General features: G+C 39.6%; 1 protein-coding gene across 2 annotated transcripts in view; it reads left to right on the top strand.

The window, feature by feature from the left end:
* The window catches only part of LOC121318630 (plastin-3-like), a 61,396-nt gene that overhangs the window by 20,177 nt on the left and 20,612 nt on the right, over window positions 1-20,607 (top strand). The window contains exons 4-10 of one of the 2 annotated variants that reach the window (XM_041255514.1): window positions 3,950-4,079; window positions 4,469-4,601; window positions 4,819-4,900; window positions 5,144-5,309; window positions 6,766-6,908; window positions 8,553-8,579; window positions 9,495-9,590. In XM_041255514.1, the coding sequence (XP_041111448.1) occupies window positions 3,950-4,079; window positions 4,469-4,601; window positions 4,819-4,900; window positions 5,144-5,309; window positions 6,766-6,908; window positions 8,553-8,579; window positions 9,495-9,590 (777 nt within the window). The remainder of the gene's footprint in view (window positions 1-3,949; window positions 4,080-4,468; window positions 4,602-4,818; window positions 4,901-5,143; window positions 5,310-6,765; window positions 6,909-8,552; window positions 8,580-9,494; window positions 9,591-20,607) is intronic. The other variant, XM_041255515.1, reaches the window with a different exon arrangement.

Genomic DNA, 20,607 nt, shown 5'->3' with positions numbered 1-20,607 from the left:
GCACTGACTGTTTAGGAATCTTTTGCTTTGCTTTGACAACTTTGAATACAAGAATTCAGTACCTGTATCTGTACCTTGAACAAAAACAACAGTGTGCAGCTTGTTTTCCAATGTCACAGTGTGTGAGCAAAGTGAACGTCCACCTGACAGATAGCTGCTCTGCTTACCTCAGACTCCTACTCTTCATCATAGTGTACTGCAACTAGTACATTCAAAACATTCCATAAGAAAGGCTCGGACTCACGGCAGTATGAATTTACCATGTGTTTACCATGTGTGTGTTATTGGTTTACATGTTAATATCCCTGACAGCAGGATATATTTCCTTGATACAGTGCTCAGGTACACAGTATTGAATCGTTTGTGTATGATGCTGGTGCTGACTGAATAATCGGAGTTGTAGAATTCCCTACTCAGAGTAAGCAGTCTGTAATTGTTTTTAATACAGTGTTGGCTTGAAATCAGCTTCTGTAAGGCTGTGGGTGGAGTTTTGGGTCAGTTCATCCAACTTCTCTGCAGATGTGTTTTAGTTCATTACTGTGTTTGTTTAACCTGCATAAAAATACCCAAGTGGCGCTTGGTAAAGGACGTGGTAATTATTATGAGAGGAAGTCCTTGAGTTCAGTCTTTATTCTAGGCATGCTATATGAGCCTGTCTTGTTTTGATAAAGAATGTAACAATGCAGTTTGTTGAATTTATCATGTTGGACTCCAGCCAATGCTTTAAGAATTTAAACTCCTGGACAAATACTGCAGGCACTGTATTCTCCTTTTTAAAGAGAATAGAAAAGCAGCTAAACGCTAAATATAACACGACCCCTACACACAGACAGTAATCTGGCATTGCGGCTAGAAGAGAGTGTTCGTTTATTCATTGCTTGCACTCTGTTTCAGGTTTTACATTACGAACAGGAAAAAGGTTTTTATTATTTTCTGTGGTAATGTGATATTGAATAGCCAGTTAGTTCACTGTAATGGGTTTTCCTTTACTCTACACGTCAGGAATGCTGGGATGTATCTAGGGACTGGATCTCAGCATGGGTTTAGGGTTCCTGAATTGAATTACTCAGGATCATAGGATAACAGAAAAAGAGCCTCGTTCTCATTATTTAGAACAGGTAAATGAGCCAATGCAAGAAGAGACGGAGACTTTGTGGTGTGGTTGAATGCGTAATGGATATGAGATGGTATAGTCCACAGTGACTTTACCACTTTGTGTAGTATAGGTTATGTACAATAATACAATGCATTGATTGTATGATTCAAACTACAGTAACGACATTTATAAATATTTAAGAGTCCTTGTCCCCTTCACCCTACTTTTAAAATGCACACATGTAAAAGATCTGGTAAAGTTGTCAGGCTTAACAGCACCTTCCTTGAAATGTTTTGTCACCAGCTCACCATAGAAACTAGCCACCCAGCACGACTGTAATTCAGTGTCACGGTTTAAGGTTGACACGCACCAGATGCGATGTGATTTTTTAAAAAATTGGCGACTAGGTACTTTCGCAGCAACGCGACCATACACACCAGAAGCGACACAGAGGCGATGCGCCAGGTTTGAAAACTGCCAAAATTGCAATTGACAAAACCGATCAAGGTGATACATATTCGTTAACATGATGTGGAAATTATTTTACGATATTTCAACACATGGCAATAAATCATACATCCTTTGAAATGGACTCCCATATATTAATAATAACCTGTATTTATAGAGCGCCTTTTATGCCACAAGGCCCATGAGTGAACTGTGAAAGCGGGTCGGGTTTGGGTCAGAATGTGAACTTTTTCGCGGTTTGTGGTTCCGGTGCGAGTCAAAAAAAAAAAAAAAGTTTCAGCGTACTCGTCCGTAACCCTTTCCAAAAAACGTATTAGAAGGTAAATGTACCAGTATTTCCAGCACTAAAGCAGCAGGCGATTAGAGAGTCTGCTTGGTGAAGCTGCTTGAGATTCTGGGATCAATAAGCTGCTAACAACCAAACCAGCAAGATGGGCCGAATGGCCTCCTCTCGTTTGTAAACTTTCTTATGTTCTTATGTTCTAACTCTTTGCCGAAAACACAGTGTCGCTCCCTTTCAACTAGTGGCAGGAAAGGAATAGGCAAGTATTTTATAGTAAAGTAAGTAGAGATAGTTAATGTTAAATGTTTAAATATATTCAGACCACTAGAAAAAGCTAACGTGCTGTATAACACTGTGTAACAAAAATTTTTTTTTTTTTTTGTTCCTGGGTAGTAAGTGTTATTTCCTAATTGCTTATGCCTCAAAAGTATAGAACATGGCTATTATTCCCCACAAACTTTGTTTTTGTGACCAGGACAGTGATATTTCGAAATATCACTATTTCCAATGGGAAAATGGGAAAATGTGTGTCTTTTCGTTCACATAAAGTCAGAAAAAAACAACATATGAATCCAAATTAACATGTATTTATACTAAAGTAATACAAAGTTGACTACAAAAGATTTAGAAGTGAGTAGTTTTTCGAGATTTACAATTATACTGTAAATACAGTATAATTGTAAAGCAAAGTTTGCGGGGAATAATAGCCGTTTTCTATACTTTTGAGGCATAAGCAATTAGGAAATAACACTTACTACCCAGGAACAAAAATTGTGTTGCATAGTGTAGTAGCCTACTGTATAAACTCAATCCGTGGAGAATGGTAGAGATATCTGTGTATGAATGAGAGCATGAAAGAGTTGGCGGCGCAGGCAGTAGGTTAAGGACAAACACTTGCGGGTTCGGGTCGGGTTGCAGGTCTTATTAAAGCGGGTCGGGTCGTTTACAATTACAAAGACCGATAATATAAAAACACTAACGGAGGACAGAAACAATTTATAAAACCATGTCAGAATAAAATCAGAATGCTAAATTTATAAAGAGAAGTCCTAAGCCTTGTTTTGAAAGTAGCCACTGTGGGTGAATCTGACATGATCAGGCAGAGTTCCACAGTGCGGAGCCTGAACACGAAAAGCAACCTCGCCTTTCTTCCTAAGCCTTACCCTCGGACTGCAGAGCAGGCCACTATCAGCTGACCGATAGGGAGACAGTGACTCTGACAAGTAATCTGATGCCATTCCATTTAGTGCTTTAAAAGTAAGCAATAGAATTTTAAAATCAATTCTATATTTCACAGTAAGCCAGTGCAGAGATACCAGCAAGGAGTTATATGTGCTCTCTCTTGTGTTCTGGTGAGAACCCTTGCAGCTGAATTCTGCAGAAACTGCAGCTGTGATAAGGCTTGGCTAGTAAGCCCAGCCTTATAACGCCTTATTTAAGGCGTTATAGTCCAGTCTAGAGCTATATCTTTATAATTGTGAAGACCTTTGTCATAAAGCTCTGGGTATTTTTCAACGGCAAGTATTATCGTTTCCTCCATCATTTTGGATGCTGCTTCACCCTGCTCGACCACATCCGTTGAAGCTGTTCTATGATTGTTCAGTGCTCTAGTTAATGAGTGACAAATCACAAAAAAAATAGGATTCAGTCCCGTTTATTTCACGTTGCTCCAGTGCCGCCCCGTTGCTGCTACCGTGTCGTCTGTGGTGTGAAAGATACTTATTAAAAGTACGGGTTCTATTCATTTTGTCGCCTCACTGCACAGTACCGCTTGCTTCATCACGTCTGGTGGGTAGCAGCCATTACTGTCCACAAGCCACTGTTTATTTTGACGTCTCCTCTAATGAGCCCTAACTAATATAATTTAGCAGCTTGTGCTGTGTGTGATCAGGCCTGTTGTCTTGTTATTGTTAAATAAAAAAAATAAAAAGCTGGCACTTCCTGTTTACGGCATAACTCCTTGCATTTTAACTTAGGAGTCTCATTTGAGTGCACATTTAGAATATTAATTTTAAGATACGTCGGTTGAGTTGCAGTGTTTTTAGTAAAGAAAAAAAAAACCTCTTGGGTATAAAAGTAACATATTGAATGACTTGTTCCAGATTTTCCAGGAGCTGAAGAGCAGTGATATTGCTAAGAGCTTCAGGAAGGCAATCAACAGGAAGGAGGGGATCTTGGCCATTGGAGGCACCTCGGAGCTGTCCAGCGAGGGCACACAGCACTCCTTCTCTGGTACAGCCGCTCTGCTACACACAGGGGATTCACACAGTTAAAGCAAAGCCACTCTGATTGTTTACCACACTGGTCGATAAGCCCTAATGTGGAGGGTATGTCGCTTGTCAATAAAAATATGAAATTAGTGCAGGTATCTTTTATTTTATTTTTGCTTTTCATCTTCTGTTGCACCTAATTTTTCTAGGTAATGTTTCTTTGTAATACTACTTCCCTGTATATCCTAATCTTCTCTCACAGGTTTAACTAATTTCACATACAATACGTGTTCGTTCACTCCCATGCCTCCGTCCGCTCAGATGAGCCTGGGTGTCCCTGGCGTGCTGCCCCTGAGTCCTACCCAACTCTGCTTATTGTTTCAATGCAGCTTTCCTGTTCTTATTTAATAGAGGAGGAGCGATACGCCTTTGTCAACTGGATAAACAAGGCATTGGAGAACGATCCAGACTGCAAGCATGTCCTTCCCATGAACCCCAACACCAATTCCATGTTTAAAGCTGTCGGTGATGGCATTGTGTTGTGGTGAGAATAAAAACATTTAAATCTGTATTTTTGTGTTTTATCTTAAATGGTTAAAGGTTATCTAAAATGCATTTTCTTTGGTCTCATTAGCTCTATTCCCATTATTATGAGCCCCCTTATTGTTTGTAAATATGTAATCTACCTTGTTATATGCTGTATGTAATGCTTCTTGTAGTATGTGTATTAACGCTATCCTTCGTTATTTGTTGTTCTCCAGTAAAATGGTCAATCTCTCTGTGGCAGACACGATTGACGAAAGAGCAATCAACAAGAAGAAGCTGACACCATTCACAATTCAGGTAAAACACAGTTAGGGAGGGAGGTTGGGGTAATGGCTGTACAATATGGATATCTTTATGCTAATGCTGGTGTCATTAACTCTATTGCTATTATTAAGCTTTTCAGATCCAGATGTTTGAATGTTTTACATGTTCTACAAACCAAACATGACGTTTGTGTTTCCATTTGGTCTAAGAAAACATTTGAAACATGCTGGGGCGAAGCAGACTCGTAGCAGCAATGCACTCCTCTTTCTCCCGTAGGAGAATCTGAACCTGGCCCTGAACTCTGCCTCTGCGATTGGCTGCCATGTGGTGAATATCGGAGCCCTGGACCTGCGTGAAGGGAAGCCTCACCTAGTGCTGGGCTTGCTGTGGCAGATCATCAAGATTGGCCTGTTTGCAGACATTGAGCTCAGCAGGAACGAAGGTGTGTTAACTGGAGTGCTAGAGGAGCCACCTAACTCCATACCCCCTCCGATTCACAAAGCGCTTTTTAAATAAAGCCAAATGTTTGAAAACGCATTGAGGAGAGCTCCTACAAGATGCAAGCTGCAAGGTCTGTCTGAAATCAGATTTATCAGCTCCACCCAGGAGAAATAGAGAGCTGAACTGGGAGTCCATTGAGGTTGAATGGGAAATGTGTTCTTTCCTTCTCACCCCAGCATTGTACTACTGGCCTAACCTAGCGATATCAAGCTGTTAAAAGTAGAATCCGTAGATGATATATACATCTACATTAGTATGTTCTAGATCACAGTAATAATACATTAAAGCTAACCTCTTTTGAAGTGAGAATCTAACATTTATTGCTTTCAGAGTTTAAACCCTTTTCTGTGCTCCATTGCTCTCTTGTACCAGTGTAAACCCTTTTCTGTGCTCCATTGCTCTCTCTTGTACCAGTGTAAACCCTTTTCTGTGCTCCATTGCTCTCTCTTGTACCAGTGTAAATCCTTTTCTATGCTCCATCGTTCTCTCTTGTTTCTGCTGATTTCATTATTTAACAGGCTTACCTACTAATACCCCTTTTTAACCACTGCCTCCTAAAAGCCTGCATGTCTGTGGCAAGGCTTTTTGAAAAATGAAATGTATTGAGATTTTCCATTTGCTACACACAATGGCTTAGTTATTTTACATATCCCTAATGTTTTTTCTAAACCATTATTTATTTACTATGTTTTTCTGAAAATAATATGGTTCAGGCAATATGATCTTTTGATACATACTCTTTTATTTAACCGGGATAGTACTCCTTAAGACCATAGCCTTATTTACAAGGCAGTCAATCAGCAACTCGGCAGCAGAACACCGAATCTAAAAACATTACGAAAAACACAACTGCGCTGTACACAAGAGTACGAGAAAAGCATCACCAGTGCTTGATCTATCAGAGATATCAAATGAACATTCATCACCAGTGCTTAAACTGAGATATCCAAGGATATGGCTAAATTAGAACACTAACAGATTTTAGATTTTACTAAAACTGAGCTCAAGTATGATGTAGCTGAACCATTCAGAACACAAGGCCTCACCAGTGAACAAATCTTTGTTATGCTAATGCGAACCATCCCAAACGAACGTACGTCAAACCAGAAGGGAAAAGAAGGGAAAGCAGTCCTGTGGAGTGATGGTGTGTGTGTTCTCAAGCCCCTTGCCAGTCCTGTGCAGTGATGGTGTGTGTGTGTGTGTTCTGAAGCCCCTTGCCAGTCCTGTGCAGTGATGGTGTGTGTGTGTGTGTTCTGAAGCCCCTTGCCAGTCCTGTGCAGTGATGGTGTGTGTGTGTGTGTTCTCAAGCCCCTTGCCAGTCCTGTGCTGTGATGGTGTGTGTGTGTGTTCTCAAGCACCTTGCCAGTCCTGTGTAGTGATGGTGTGTGTGTCCTCAGCTCTGGTGGCTCTGCTCCGAGATGGGGAGAGTCTGGAGGATCTGCTCAAGCTATCCCCTGAAGAGCTGCTCCTGAGATGGGCCAACTACCACCTGGAGAGTGCAGGCTGGCACAAGATTAACAACCTCAGCTCAGACATCAAGGTAAGCATGCATACCCCAGGAGCCTACCAAGGAGCAGGACCCAGGAGCCTACCAAGGACTCTGAGTGCAGCGTCACAATAAAAAAAAAAAAAGCAATAATACCTTGTGCCAGAGAATTTGTGTGTCTGACGAGGGGATAAGCTTCTATAAAGTCTGATTTAAGCCTAAAGAATTGTTAAGTAAGCGGTCTAACAGATTTGCTAGAAAGCGGTAAGCCTGGAATTGTATTAATACATTTCAAAACATCAGTAGATAGCCCCTGGTTCAGATGTTCAGAGCATTACCCTGTATCGGTGCAAAGAGTGAAGTATGGCCATAGGCTAGCCAGCTGCTACAGCATTAGTAACAATGAAACTGCCCTGGTAATCACCAGGCACAGTGAGTCTGATGGGGTCCTTTGGGAGCCTTAGTGCTTTGTAACAGGCAGTGTTGCATGATGCAATACCGCTTGGGATTAGGACCTTGCCAGTGCTTGTGCCGTTGGGCCTGGCTCATTTGCAGTTGTTAAGAAGCCAGTTTCAGTGTTTCCAGTTAGTTCCCAGCCTCCACCATGTCACAGCTGCAGTTGCTCAGTTTCATTGCTTTGCTGTTTTGTTTTTTTGTTTTTTTCTCCAGCTGCACTGCAAAGTGGTTAACAGACTTTCTAAGCATTGTGTGTTCATAGCATCTCTGATTTGTTTTAATGCACAGTCCTTTCCTGTTGCTGATGTGCTTGCACAACGTCTATTCATAGCAGACCACTTCCACACAATGCCGCATTTTTATTTAGTAATGCCCTGCGGCTGGAGATGTGTAGTTTATAAATACCATTAGTATGATTTTGTTTTGAACATTTAGGCTAAATAAACAAGAGCACTGAGGGACAGGCAGAGCAACCGGCGTGATTGACTCCAGCAAGGGAGCACTTGCTTCTAACCCAGAAAACGAGTGTGCTGTGTCTGGTACCCTGTCTTAACACACTGGGAATTGATTTCAATGTTTGGATTAGTATCCAGAGTGAGAATGCTGTAATATACAATTCACGTGCTATGGGTTGCTTTGTATTTTTATTCATAGTGACCTGGATTTTGGCCTTCTGGTATTTTAGATTTTTTTTCTTTCCTTTTTTTTTATGATTCTGAAGTGAACAGAAATGGCTATAGTTAGGAGGGGTCTCCTTATTGGCCAGGATTCTCATTGAGTGCTATCTCTTTCAGTGCTAAAAGTACAAGTGCACTCTTTGTGTGATCGCTGCCTCATCACATCCCATGAACATGAGGTCATTATTACGATATAGAAACACTTGCTGTTGATAAAGCAGTAAGTGAGGCATGTGAATGTTTTGTCCTAATGCCCTAGCTTCTCATTACTGAAGTTCTAAATATACACTTTGTTTTTGCTACATACCACATTTTGATAGTTGTAGGCTTTGTGAAATAATTTTACTGGCTGTACTCAAAGCTCTTCTCGCATATTATCCATGTGCCTTTTATGCAAGGTCATCCCCCCTCCCCCAACTGTTGTTCTGTGCTGATCTCCATGCTGTATAAAAATGTTTAACACTATATTCCTCCTTCTTTGTGCTTTCTTCTGCTCTTTTGAAACACTTGCTTTGGACCCATACTGTTATTTCTGATTGGGATCTAACCTTGTATTGTACACCAGCTGACAGACTTCAGTAACTCTGTGAAGGTACACAGATTTATTTATTTGTATACGTGCTGTTGTCTGATTCTTTGCATTTTCAACTCCATGTAATCCAATTGTCTAAGGTAAAGAGATAAGGTAATGTGAATGTTAGTTCATACTGTGCAGTAAGCCTACTGCAAACCAGGAGTATTTAAAAGAAGAAACTCTTGGGGGCTCCCGAGTGGCGCATCCAGCAAAGGCTCTCCACGCAGATGTGCCCTATAGTCCAGGCTATGTCACAGCTGACCGTGACCAGGAGTTCCTAGGGGACAGCACACAATTGGCCGAGCGCTGCCCAGGTAGGGAGGGCTTAGGCCGGCAGGGGAATCCAAGGCTCACCGCACAGCAGCGACCCCTGTAACCGATAGGGTGCCTGTGGCTCTGCAGCGGAGCCTCCAGATCTGTGTTGTCCTCTGGCACTATAGGTCTGGGGGCCTCGCTGTTGATCTGCAGTGTGGAAAATGATGGATAGGCAGGAGCACATTTCGGAGGACGGATGCCCCAGCCTCCATTCCCCGAGTCGGCGGGGGGGGGTTGCAAGCAGTGAGCCGAGGATACAGATAATAATTGGGCATGCCAAATTGGGGAGAAAAACCAGGGAACAAAATTGCAGACGTGTGGTCTCAAAATTGCTGTCATGTTGAAACTTAATTGTCTGTTTGATTTGCCTCACTCTCACAGGGGTTAAATATGTTTGCATTGTCTTGCATTCCAGTTCAGTTCAAAGGATTTAATAAGCTTGATCAGTGCATTTTTGGCAGCAGTGGAATAGAACCATTTCGTGAAACCTTCATTATCCCTGCATGAAAGTCTGTATTTGTGTTGGCAAAACCCCAGTTTGCATGCGTTTTTGTTTCCTATTCAGAGTATTGTGACTAAGTCATTGTGTCAGTATTTTTTTTTTTTTCCTCCTTGTAGGATTCAAAGGCCTATTTCCACCTCCTGAATCAGATTGCACCTAAAGGAACTAAAGAGGATGAGGCTCGCATTGACATCAACATGTCCGGCTTCAATGTAAGTCAATATTGTGTAAGCAATAAGATATGACACGGTGCTGGTTGTGCTAGAATAACCGCACACCCAAGTTTATTTTTTTCCTAAATATACTACACTAGGTAAAAAAAGGTTTCAATAAATGTAATAATTCCATTGAATTTAATAGATAAACAAATATGTTTAATAATAAATTAAATACATTCAAATAAATAAATTATCAGAATATTTTCAGCATGTGTCTCATGAAGCTGACTGTACCAGGGAATGTACAGTTTCCTAAATTAAGTGGCTGGTTACACAGTTGGGCAGACTGTGCAGTAGGTGGCACTGTTTGATGAGTATGGGAGTTTGTTTCTGCCTTTTGTTTACAAATTGATGACAGTACTGCAGAGAGGGTGTAACTCCAGGACTTCCTGTCTTTCTCAGCTGGTTCCCAATCGTTTCTTAAACTACCTTATAAAATGGATTGGGAGATATCTGTGCCCTGAATACCGATGACTTAAGTTTGTTAAAGTCTGTTTGCGATACAGCAGGGTGATGTGACTTGTCTTTTCGTTGTCGTGTGTAAGTTTTCAAGACAGAAATGAAGACGCTGTTTGCTCTTTTAAAGTGGGTATCTGAAATTAGGTTTATAGATCGTCCCACTATGGGAAAATTTAAAAAATGATTAAGGCCAGCTCACAAGCTTGTGTAGCTTCTAACTGAATACTGTATTCTCACGTCAGCAAAGAAACTTCTTAAAACAGTGTTTATTTCAGTCTTAGATGCAGTTTTCCAGTCCATATTATTTTTTGTTTGTGCTGACCAATCATTAAAAACTGACACAGCCCAAGCGGTTACTTTAGTATTTCGCTCTTCTTTATTGGCTTCAGTTGTATAATTTAAGCAGTACTGAGAGAGAGAGAGGTGTCTTGTACTACTACCGTACTCACGGTTTCATTTTAAAAAAAAAATTAATTAAAAATGTATTGCTGTCTGTTCCATTACCGAACTGTTACGGTCTCCAGGAATGTGTGGACATTGGAGTCATCAAACAAGTTCAAATTTACAGGGTGGAAGTCTGACATTTGTAGTACTGTTATTGGTTTTTATTGGAATGGGCGGCCAATTCAAAATATTTGTTTTAAACGCTCGGCGCAATAATATCTGTTTGTAAAAAGTTTAGTTGCTGGGAATTGTTCTTACCCGTTGTTGTACTGTAGTAATTCAATGGCTTTGAATTCCTATCAGCCAATCAGGATGCAGATAACTCCCAACCCATTTAATAATTGGAATTATTCAGCCTGTTTTTGATGGAGAAAATATAAATTGGATATTTGAAGATTCCTCCTATCATCACTTTCTGAATCTGTAGTACCTGCCTGCACTTTAAGAGGATGAAGATTCAGGGTTGGGGTGTAATCCAACCTGAGTCAGAATAATTGAGAAAACTTCAAGCCCAGCTGTTCTTAGCTTGCTGAGTTTCTGTAAAGCATTTATCTGCAGAGAACTGCTATACTGTGTCCCTTCTGGTTTTTGTTGTAGTTTATTTCTTCAGTGGTTTAAATGTTCTACACTGTTTCAATGCTGATAATGAGCCCTGGAGGTGTTCAACACACAAACTGACAAACCCCACTTTGTGAAGCCTCGCGTGCCAGTGCTTTAACGCACCGTTCTAAGACCCAGGTAGCGATCTTGGGAGTTTGGAGGACAGGAATGTATTGCAGTGAGTTAGCAGGTCCTCACTCTGACAAGGTACCATTATCCTTCACTTCTGTGCTTCTTATGTAATCCACTAGATTGCTTGTCATTTCAATACTGGCTTGAACTAAAACAGTTGCATTCTTTGCTGCGTAGTGCTTTTAGCAGTTATCGGTATCAATCTAAAACAATTGGAAGTTCCAGTAATGCAGTAAAATCTTTAATATTTAATCTTTACGTACACTATTGCTGACACCATGCCCCCCATCCCCCCACTGTGCTATTCTAAACTATTGTAATGCATGCAGTCATTTACTTAAAAACCATGAGCTGACCTCTAATGTGAAATGCATGGTGATGAAGGCTAGGGTGACTGCGGGTTAACAGCTGGATATGGATAGATGGATGGACAGATAGATATTTTTATTTTAAAAATGTCTTTATTATCATAAACAAACAATATTATATATTTAAATGTTATGTTTTTATTTATGTTTTTATTTTATTTTATTTTTATTTATTTATTTATTTATTTATTTATTTATTTATTTATTAAAAAAATCACACCCTCATAATTAAACTTCCTTCTTCCACTACACACACCACTTCACCAACAGCCCAGGCTGTTTGGAACAACTCCAATTCGCACTCTGCAAGCCACCAGAACTTAGAATTAGCCAATTTAACAACAGACTTAGTCCCCTTAGAAAAAATTAACCCCATATATGAAAACAACATGGGAGAAATTAATTCCTAAACTATTAAACAACTCGTCTAGTAAATTCATCAGAGACTGCAGTTAGTTCCTAATCTTAACACACAGCCTGTACAATGGTTTCTTTTCTATTGCTCCAAATTGCAGGCTGTAGAATGCTCCAAACTGTAAAATGTGTCCTGGGGAGTCAGCATCTTGATCGACAGCAGGTCTAACCCGAAGCTTAAAAACCTTGGGCTCTAAACCCTGAGAACTGTCCCCTTTTAAAAACTAACTCATAGCCTTCATGCCCTCAGTAGACAAGGCTGCCCACAGCTGTATTAAAAAACCTTTTATCATCCTCACCGATCTCACTCCCAACTCAGATGCAAGGACCTCAGGGCTTTTCCAAGCTCGCTCTTGCAGATCCACTAACTGCACACTTTTTATCAATCGTTTAATAGCTAGTAAACACTTAATTATTTGACTTTAAAACTGGGCATTTCAAATTAGGATTATGTATCAATAGCTCTTCTAAGAGCCAATACAACCCCACACACCTAAAATCTCATTGTACTCTAAATAGCATCCAGGCATTCAGCAGCCTCCTGTAAAAATCAGGTAAAACAGACAAGTCCAACTGTGCAGTATTCAATTAAAAACACCTATCTGCAGGGCTCTGTGTTTAGATTTTTAACTACTGGCCCCTCCGGCCACTGAGCCAGTGTTTTTAATGGCTCCGATGTAATTTTATCTGGCCAAATATATTTATATATTTTTTCATGATGGTTTTTATTTTCAGTATGTTTCTAACAGTGTGTGGTAACCAAAGAGAACCCACGTCTCAAAAGAATGTGGCTAAACGAAGCCTTTCAATATATGTTAATTCAGCCACTTAACATGTATATAACAAGAGTTCCTTGTTTTGAATTATTTACAGGTTACTGAACAAACAAAATAACTTGACTTCGATTCATCTGATGTCAGTACTTGATGGCTAGTTGTAATTAGTAATGTTAAACTATTGGAATATTGGAATGTATTTTCTATTTTGGAAAAAGGTTACAATATTTACACTAAGATTATGTTATAAATATTACTTGTTAGAATTAAACAGATGTAGAATATTTAGGTTGCTATATGATAGGTGTTATTTTATTCTGAATACACTACAGCAAAAATTATTATTTGGTGGTTTGCGCAATGTTATGTGACTGTTGCTTTAATTGGAAGAGATAAGCGCTGTGACGTTGCTGCTGTGAGTTGAGTTCTGTGTATTTTAATTCAGTAAACAAAAGAAAAAAACTTCTGCCTAAGGAAATAGGGTACAGAGCGAAGAAATCTTGTCTTGGACATTGTTTGAACACTTTGTGAACCCGGCTAAACTTTACCAGCTTACACTGTTATGCTGTCTGCTTGTGCACACGCATTTGTATTTACTGTTGTGTGTTCGGGTAATCGAACACACAGAAAGGTTGCACCCTGTGTATTCAAATAGGAAACTATTCAAAATTCTCATCCCTATAATAAAACACTATTAAAACAATATTCTTAATACAAAATAATAACAATCCTTTTCAGAGCGTTGTCGCTTGTATAGCCTCTCCCAAGTCAGCGCCAATCTTGCTGAGTGATACCAACGAGTCCTGGAAAGATTCTGAATGGCATTTTTGACCTGAACACATCGGATCCCAAATAAAAAAGTTAGACAATTCGATTTCGTATCTGGGTATCCATCGGGACATCTTACTGTGAGACTGGATATGATGTAAATGAAATATTGAATTCACAACAAATAAAGCTGCTGTTTTATCTGCAAGTCTGGGAAACTGACGCCAAACAAGACAAAACGTTACTTTATTTTTCTCTGTCATATTGAAGCCTCCACTCTGAATGTTCGTCTTCATTTTTTTTTCATAATTACATTCTTTATGATTTATTGATTTCATCGCTTTCCTTTTGGCTTATTGGTTGCTTGATTGTAGAAAATCCGATTTCTAAAAGATTTGCCGCAGGAACGAGTATCAACACAGCACTTCAGTACTATCAGATTCTGACTGTACAATAAATATGATGCTTGGCGGGAAAGTTAGGATTAGTTCATAGTTATGTTTTTAAAAAATGGTTTGTAAATTAATTCAGCTTTTTGACACACTGGCCGGTTTTCCTGGATTCATGAAACGGAAGCCATGCGTGCGTGCGTGCGTGCGGTGCGTGCGGTGCGTGCGTGGGTTACTAGTTAAATGTAACCGGCCCAGTCGGGCCTGTGGTCTTTCATAACTACCAGCCAAACTGCGCTCTCTACCGGCCCCCGGACAACCGGGCCATGGTTAATGTCAATCCTTGGTCTGTCAAAACCCAACTTCCCCACCCGTTTGGGGGGGGTTGAGGCCGTGCTCTCGAGGGGCAAGGCTCAGGAGCATAGAGCAACCTGTGTAGAGAAAGCAGACTAAACACAGCCACCTTACTCGCATCAACCAAGCCCTGCCCTCTCTCTTCAACAGGCAAAAACAGCACAGTCTGCTTTTATCCAGTGCAATCCATCCCAGAAAAAAATCTACAATCACTCTCTAGATCTCTTTTAATAACAATATTGGGGGGGGTCTACACATCTTACTCTGTGCCATAACATTGAGGTTACTAGGTTGTTAATCACTAAAACTCTACCTCCCTATAGGATAGTTTAGTCAGGAGCCATCGCCAGCTCTGCAGTCTACTTTTGACCTTATCTATCATCCCATCCTAGTTCTCTTTAGCCATCCCTTTCCCTCCCAAGAACACTCCCAGGTATCTAGAAACTGCTTGACTCCATTGTAACCCTGGGTGGAGATCTTGAGGCCTACTGCCTTCCCAATCTCCTAATAAAAATGCACTGCTTTTTGACCAGTTTGTCTTCACAGAAGACACTTCTCCCAACTATGTCAAGCAATCATTTAATATTTGTACATATTTGTTTCCCAAAACAAAGACTACAACATCATTTTACAACATCACCACTTTTATAGGCTCCATCGGTACATTTGAAATGGACAAGCCACATAACAAAGCCTTAATTTGTGGAGTAATGGTTCAGTTGAAAGCGAATATAACATCCCAGACATGGAATAACCCTGGCAAATTCCCCTCTGCACCTAAATAGGAGAGCTAAGCACACCATTGATTTTAAGTGTACTAAAAACATTACTGTAGAGTAACTGAATTTTGCCCAAAACCAAAAGCCTTAACTACATTTTAAATAAATACTTATTTCTAAGTGATCTACACGATGAAAAGCTTTCTCCTGATCTAAAGAAATTAGACCAGCTTAAAACCAAAGAGCTTGGAGGCTGCTATTTGATCATGAATCAGAAAGACATTATCAAACATTGATCAGCCGGGGACACAGTACGTATGATCGAAGTGAACCACACAATTCCACACTTTGCCCAACCTATTCGCCAAAGTTTTTGATAAAATTTTGTAATTAGTTCGAGACTTTAGATGCCAGTTCTTTATATTACGTAAGTCTCCTTTCTTTGGTAGCGAAGTCAGTACTGCATGCCGACAGCTCAAAGGCAGTTCCTCTTCCGCAATACTCTCAAGTACCACTTCAGACAAGTCTTTTCCGACTGCAGACCAGAAAGTCTTATAGAATTCCACCGGTATACCATCAATCCCTGGTGCTTTACTATTGTTCAGTCCCACAAATGTCCATTTGAGACATGTTAAGAAACCTTAGTAATATTTTTAATATACTGTTGACAAAGTAGTTTAATCTTAGAGACATCCCACCAAAGCCTTAAAGATAAATGACATTGTTGCCTTCTCCATCCTCCCCCCCACCCCGCCCCCCCCAAAAATAAAACATTTAATAAAATGATTGTCATTTAAAATCTTAGTGTTTAAATGCCAATATGAAGATAATACACATGGAGAAGGGATAAGCATGTTCAAATTAACCAAGCTATGTTCAGAGAAACCAGTAGGACATAAATCACAGGTAGTAAATAAATTTAAATTATGCCTAAAAACATAAAACCTATCAAGTCTAACTTGTGAAATATGTCCAGCACTCCCTTTCGCTCCCTTATACTGGCGAGCATCAGGTTTCATCAATCTCCACACATCCTCTAGATCATGCTCTGTTAAGACAGAGACCAGCTCACTGACTGACCTTGGATGGGGTTCAGAGCCATTCCTATCAACCTTGTTATCTAATGTACAATTAAAATCCCCACCCAATAAAACCACATCCTAAGGCTGACACTGTGCCAGTACTTTATTTATATTTTGGAAGATTAACACTTTCTCTCTCCCACCATTTGGAGCATAAACATTTAAGAAAGACAAGAGTCTTACTACAAATACTGACCTGGACTTTTAATAGCCGCCCTTGAACCTCTTCACTCACAAAGAGAGAGTCCGGTTTAAAATCCTTAGAAAATAAAATCGCGACTCCTGCACTGAAATTAGTGCCACGGCTCAGTATAACTTCCCCCTCCCATTGTTTAAACCAGTCTGCTTTATTGTTTTCATCTGTATGTGTTTCTTGAAGCTTGGAAACACTCATTTTCTTCTGTATTAAATATTCAAAAACTGCTGTTCTCTTTTCTACATCTCTCCCTCCATTGACATTTAAAGTACCCAAATTAAAAGTCTGCATAATAGGAGTAAGAGAAAGTAAACACAACAAACCAATAGACAAAGAAAAAAAGTGATGATTGTGCTTGTCTAAACATTTTTACTAGATTTAAAAGCACGCACTTTGCTCATTAAATTCTTCAATCGGTTCTTTTTTGTCAATTCCTATAACTGACGCATTGCGTACCAATTGCTGCGCAGAACTTACAAATAATTTAAAGTCGGGAAAGTGATCAACTACACTAATATTTATTTTACCTTTAATTAGCTCCAGAAAGCTATGAATACTTTCATTATGTACCCACCTCTCTTACGACTGACTAGCGGACATTTCACAAGTTACTGAGGAGTCAGGATCGCTCTCACTCGCAACATTATCAGCGTCTTCGCTTTCTTCCAGTTTCAATATACTTTGAGTTGCTGAGAGATTGGCAACATCTCTTCTCACAGCTAAACTATTCCCAGAGTCATCACAATGCAAGACTATAGTTTCTGAGCACACACTGTGTTTCGCTGAATTAATCTCCTTATACCGGGTTTACACTGCACAATTTTTGCTGATCGCCGATGAACTGAGGAGTCGGCGACTAATTTCTTAAAATCAGAGACAAAAGCGGTTGTCGAGGACAAAATGGTCGATAAGTGTGAGAGGGTCTACGATGCCCCGTTAATGGCTTCTGTGATCTCCCAACGCTCTTACGACGTCCCGACAAATTTCAAACATGTCAGAAAACTTTATTCCACACAAAGCAATTCGTGAAGTGTTTGAGGGGCTACGGGCCGATTTCTTGACGAATGCTGCCAGCAACCAATAGGACAAGCTAGCAACAATAACAATGAAGAGAAAGGTTGTGCACCTCTTTGACACCTGTGCACCTATCATGATCGCTCATTGAAGGTACCTGGTAAGTAAATAATTGTTATAACTTGTTAATGCCGAAGCAGATACTGTGTGTGGTAGTGTGTGCTCTCCTGGCAATCAATTTCTACAGTCACTCGTATTCGATATCCCTTTCAAACCCCTACTGTATGCTTGTATTGCTAATTTATTCAAAATACGAGGAGGAGGGGTGTGTGTGAGAAATGGAGAGAATGTGGATTACGTTGTTGCCTATTTAAACCTATAACAAACTTGTAGGAGCCTACTGTTAAAGTTGTATTCTAGTCTGTTCAAAAGCGCAACATAGTACAAAATATTTATTAGTTTAAAAGTCTTCAAAGTATTCTTTAGAATTAGGTATTCTGTTGAAGATCGCTTGACGGCCAATCTTCCACGCCAATCTTTTAATCTAATACATATTTTGTACTATGAGCGAGTGTTGCGCTTTTTGAACAGATTAGATTTTATTATTTTGGATGCACCTCGACTCCAGTTGCATCATCGGTCCGTACTGGCCACGTCTGTTAAGCCAATAGTGCATCCAAATGGATCTTCTCCGCGTTTTCTTTTTTTCTGTGCAAAACAATGCACAGACAACAGCGATCGCCTCCTCGCTTGAGTCCATGATTCTCCCGAATGATGTCTATGATTCTGCAACGAAAATAGGCGCAGTCCGCGACAAGATATCTCGTGTAGTGTGTGTAACTTGCAATCCCTGATCTACAGTGAGAAGTCGTAGCTCAGTCGGTTAAGTGTGAGTGGCGCTGCGTCTCCCGATTTTGCAAAAATCGTGCAGTGTAAGCCTGGCGCTCGTTTTTATTTTCCTCTTTTTCCCCAGGCATTTTAAAATCAATATTTGCATTAAACACCTGCCCACCCTCCTCCACTTCTTCCTCTGATCGTATATCTGCACTTTCACTATCCCTTCCAATCATCAGCAGACTCATTTAGAGACCCAGTTTCTTCCACAATATTATCAATTTCTTAAGCTCTTTGATCTGTCGACTGCCTTTTCTTTTTCAGCGACACTCTGCAGCTACAAATACGGCTCCCTCAGTCTCTCCCACACCGGGTATAACTGCAGTATTTTGAGCTGCAGAGTCGGCTGCCTTACTCACAGGCACCTCTCTACTCTCAGTCTGTTCACTAGTTTCTCCCCTTTCATTACCGTGGTCCTCATTGTTTTCACAGTTGTTTGCAGCGTACCCCTCACGCCCGCGAGTGAAACATTTAAAAATTCTGCTGAGGCAAAGATTACATAATCAGCGCCATCAACACGAAACCTGAAAGCTACGTTTAATTCCTCGTTAGTATTATTTAGAAAGATATAGACCTGCCCCCTGAAAGAAACAACGCGTTTTAATTCAGATTCTTTACAATCCAAAGGAATCATGGACATACATAACATTATCTGTCTGTGCCAGCTTAGTTCTTTTAACATCAGATCATTTTTTTAAATAAGGGGGAACATTAGAAATAGTAACTTTTTTAGCAGCGATCGCAAGAGGCAAAACAGAAACTAAAACTCCACAAATTACTAATCCCTGCTGCACTACCTTTTGAACTAATTCCTCATTACTGAGGAAAACCACTGCATTTATTCATCCTCGAAGCCGACTTAATGTTTCCACACCCAACTACTTTTTTGAGTTCAACAACACAGTTTTGCACCGGTACTGTAGCATTAACAATGATTTTAATGCTGTGTCTTGATAAATTTTCAAAATTGGTGCTTGAACCCCTCCCTCCCCCCGGTTTGGCCATAACGGCCGTCATTTTATAAAACTCAACTCTCAATCGGATTTAATAACACTGTAACAAGAATAAAAGATATATAATTAATAGAAGGAAAAACCGGGGAGATTGCATTTCTGTGGTGCTTTTTTGTAAGAAAATATTGCAAACCTGTTAGTATTCTCTCATCAGTATCCAAAATATTAGAAAGATCAGTGTATACTCCATTAGAAAGTTATTTAATAATTAACAAAATATTGTACAAGTTTCACTCCGGATTCAGAGGTGGATTTTCTAGAGATACAGTCTTATTCATTTTACAGATTATATTGGATAACTAAGGTAACTATACAGGCATAGCACTTAACCTACAAAAGGCTTTTGACACTTGATTAAAAGATTTTATGCGAGAAACTGGAAGCACCCGACGTAGGGTCGATTTTGTGGTTCAAATCATATGTTAGCAACAGGAAACAGTCAGTGCCAATGGTGTTGAATCAAAGTTTGAGTATTTATTGTGGAGTACCACAGGGAGGTATTTTAGCCCTTTGTTGCTCTTATGTTCCATTCATGATATGCCAATAAGTGTTAAATGCAAGCTTCTACTTTATGCTGATGACAGTGCTATATTAGTATCACGTAAAGATCCACAAGAAATTGGCAAAATATTAAGCTATGAGTTAGAATCATGTAGTCAATGGCTTATAGACAATAAACTATCATTGTATTTGGGAAAGAAAGCTATCATTTTCAAGCTATGTTAAATATCTTGCCATTATCCTGGATGAAATAATGTCAGGTGATACTATGGCGCATGAAATTATAAAGAAAACGCTCCTCTAAAATGTTTGTAAAGGCAAGCTGTTGTGGTTGTTTTTTTTTTTTTTTTTTTTTCTTAATGGAAACATTTTAAAAATGGTCTGTCATGCTTTAATTCAATGTCATTTTGAGTGCTCTTGTTCAAGTTGGTATTCAGGCCTTACCCAAAAAGTGAAGAATAAGTTACAAGTAGCACAAAATAAAGTAATTTGCTTTTTAAAAGACAGGGTCACATATTGGACAGAAATAATTAATTAGTATTGGACTTCTCAGTGTCAACAACAGAGTCAATCAGTTAAAACTAAATCATGTTTTCAAAATTCATAATAATTTGTCAAGTAATTATTTACATAACACTTTCACGAGAGCAGTGGAACAGCATAGTTATTCTACTAGGAATAGTATTTATAACTGTATTGTGCCAATGATAAATAGCTCAGCTATGGATACTTTTTATTTTACTGGCATACAGACAATGGACATTCACTTCCAAACCATATTAAGAGTTTGGGATGTTTTATTTATATTTCCAGACCAGCGTAAATGCTTTTAAGAAGGAGGTAGACAGTGGTTAACATGTAGAAAACAGAAAGTACTGATTAGAGGAA

The sequence above is a fragment of the Polyodon spathula genome, chromosome 7, assembly GCF_017654505.1.
Source record: "Polyodon spathula isolate WHYD16114869_AA chromosome 7, ASM1765450v1, whole genome shotgun sequence".
Classification (NCBI taxonomy): Eukaryota; Metazoa; Chordata; class Actinopteri; order Acipenseriformes; family Polyodontidae; genus Polyodon; species Polyodon spathula.
The sequence above is the reverse complement of the archived record's forward strand: the minus strand, read 5'-3'. Positions and strand labels throughout refer to the sequence as shown.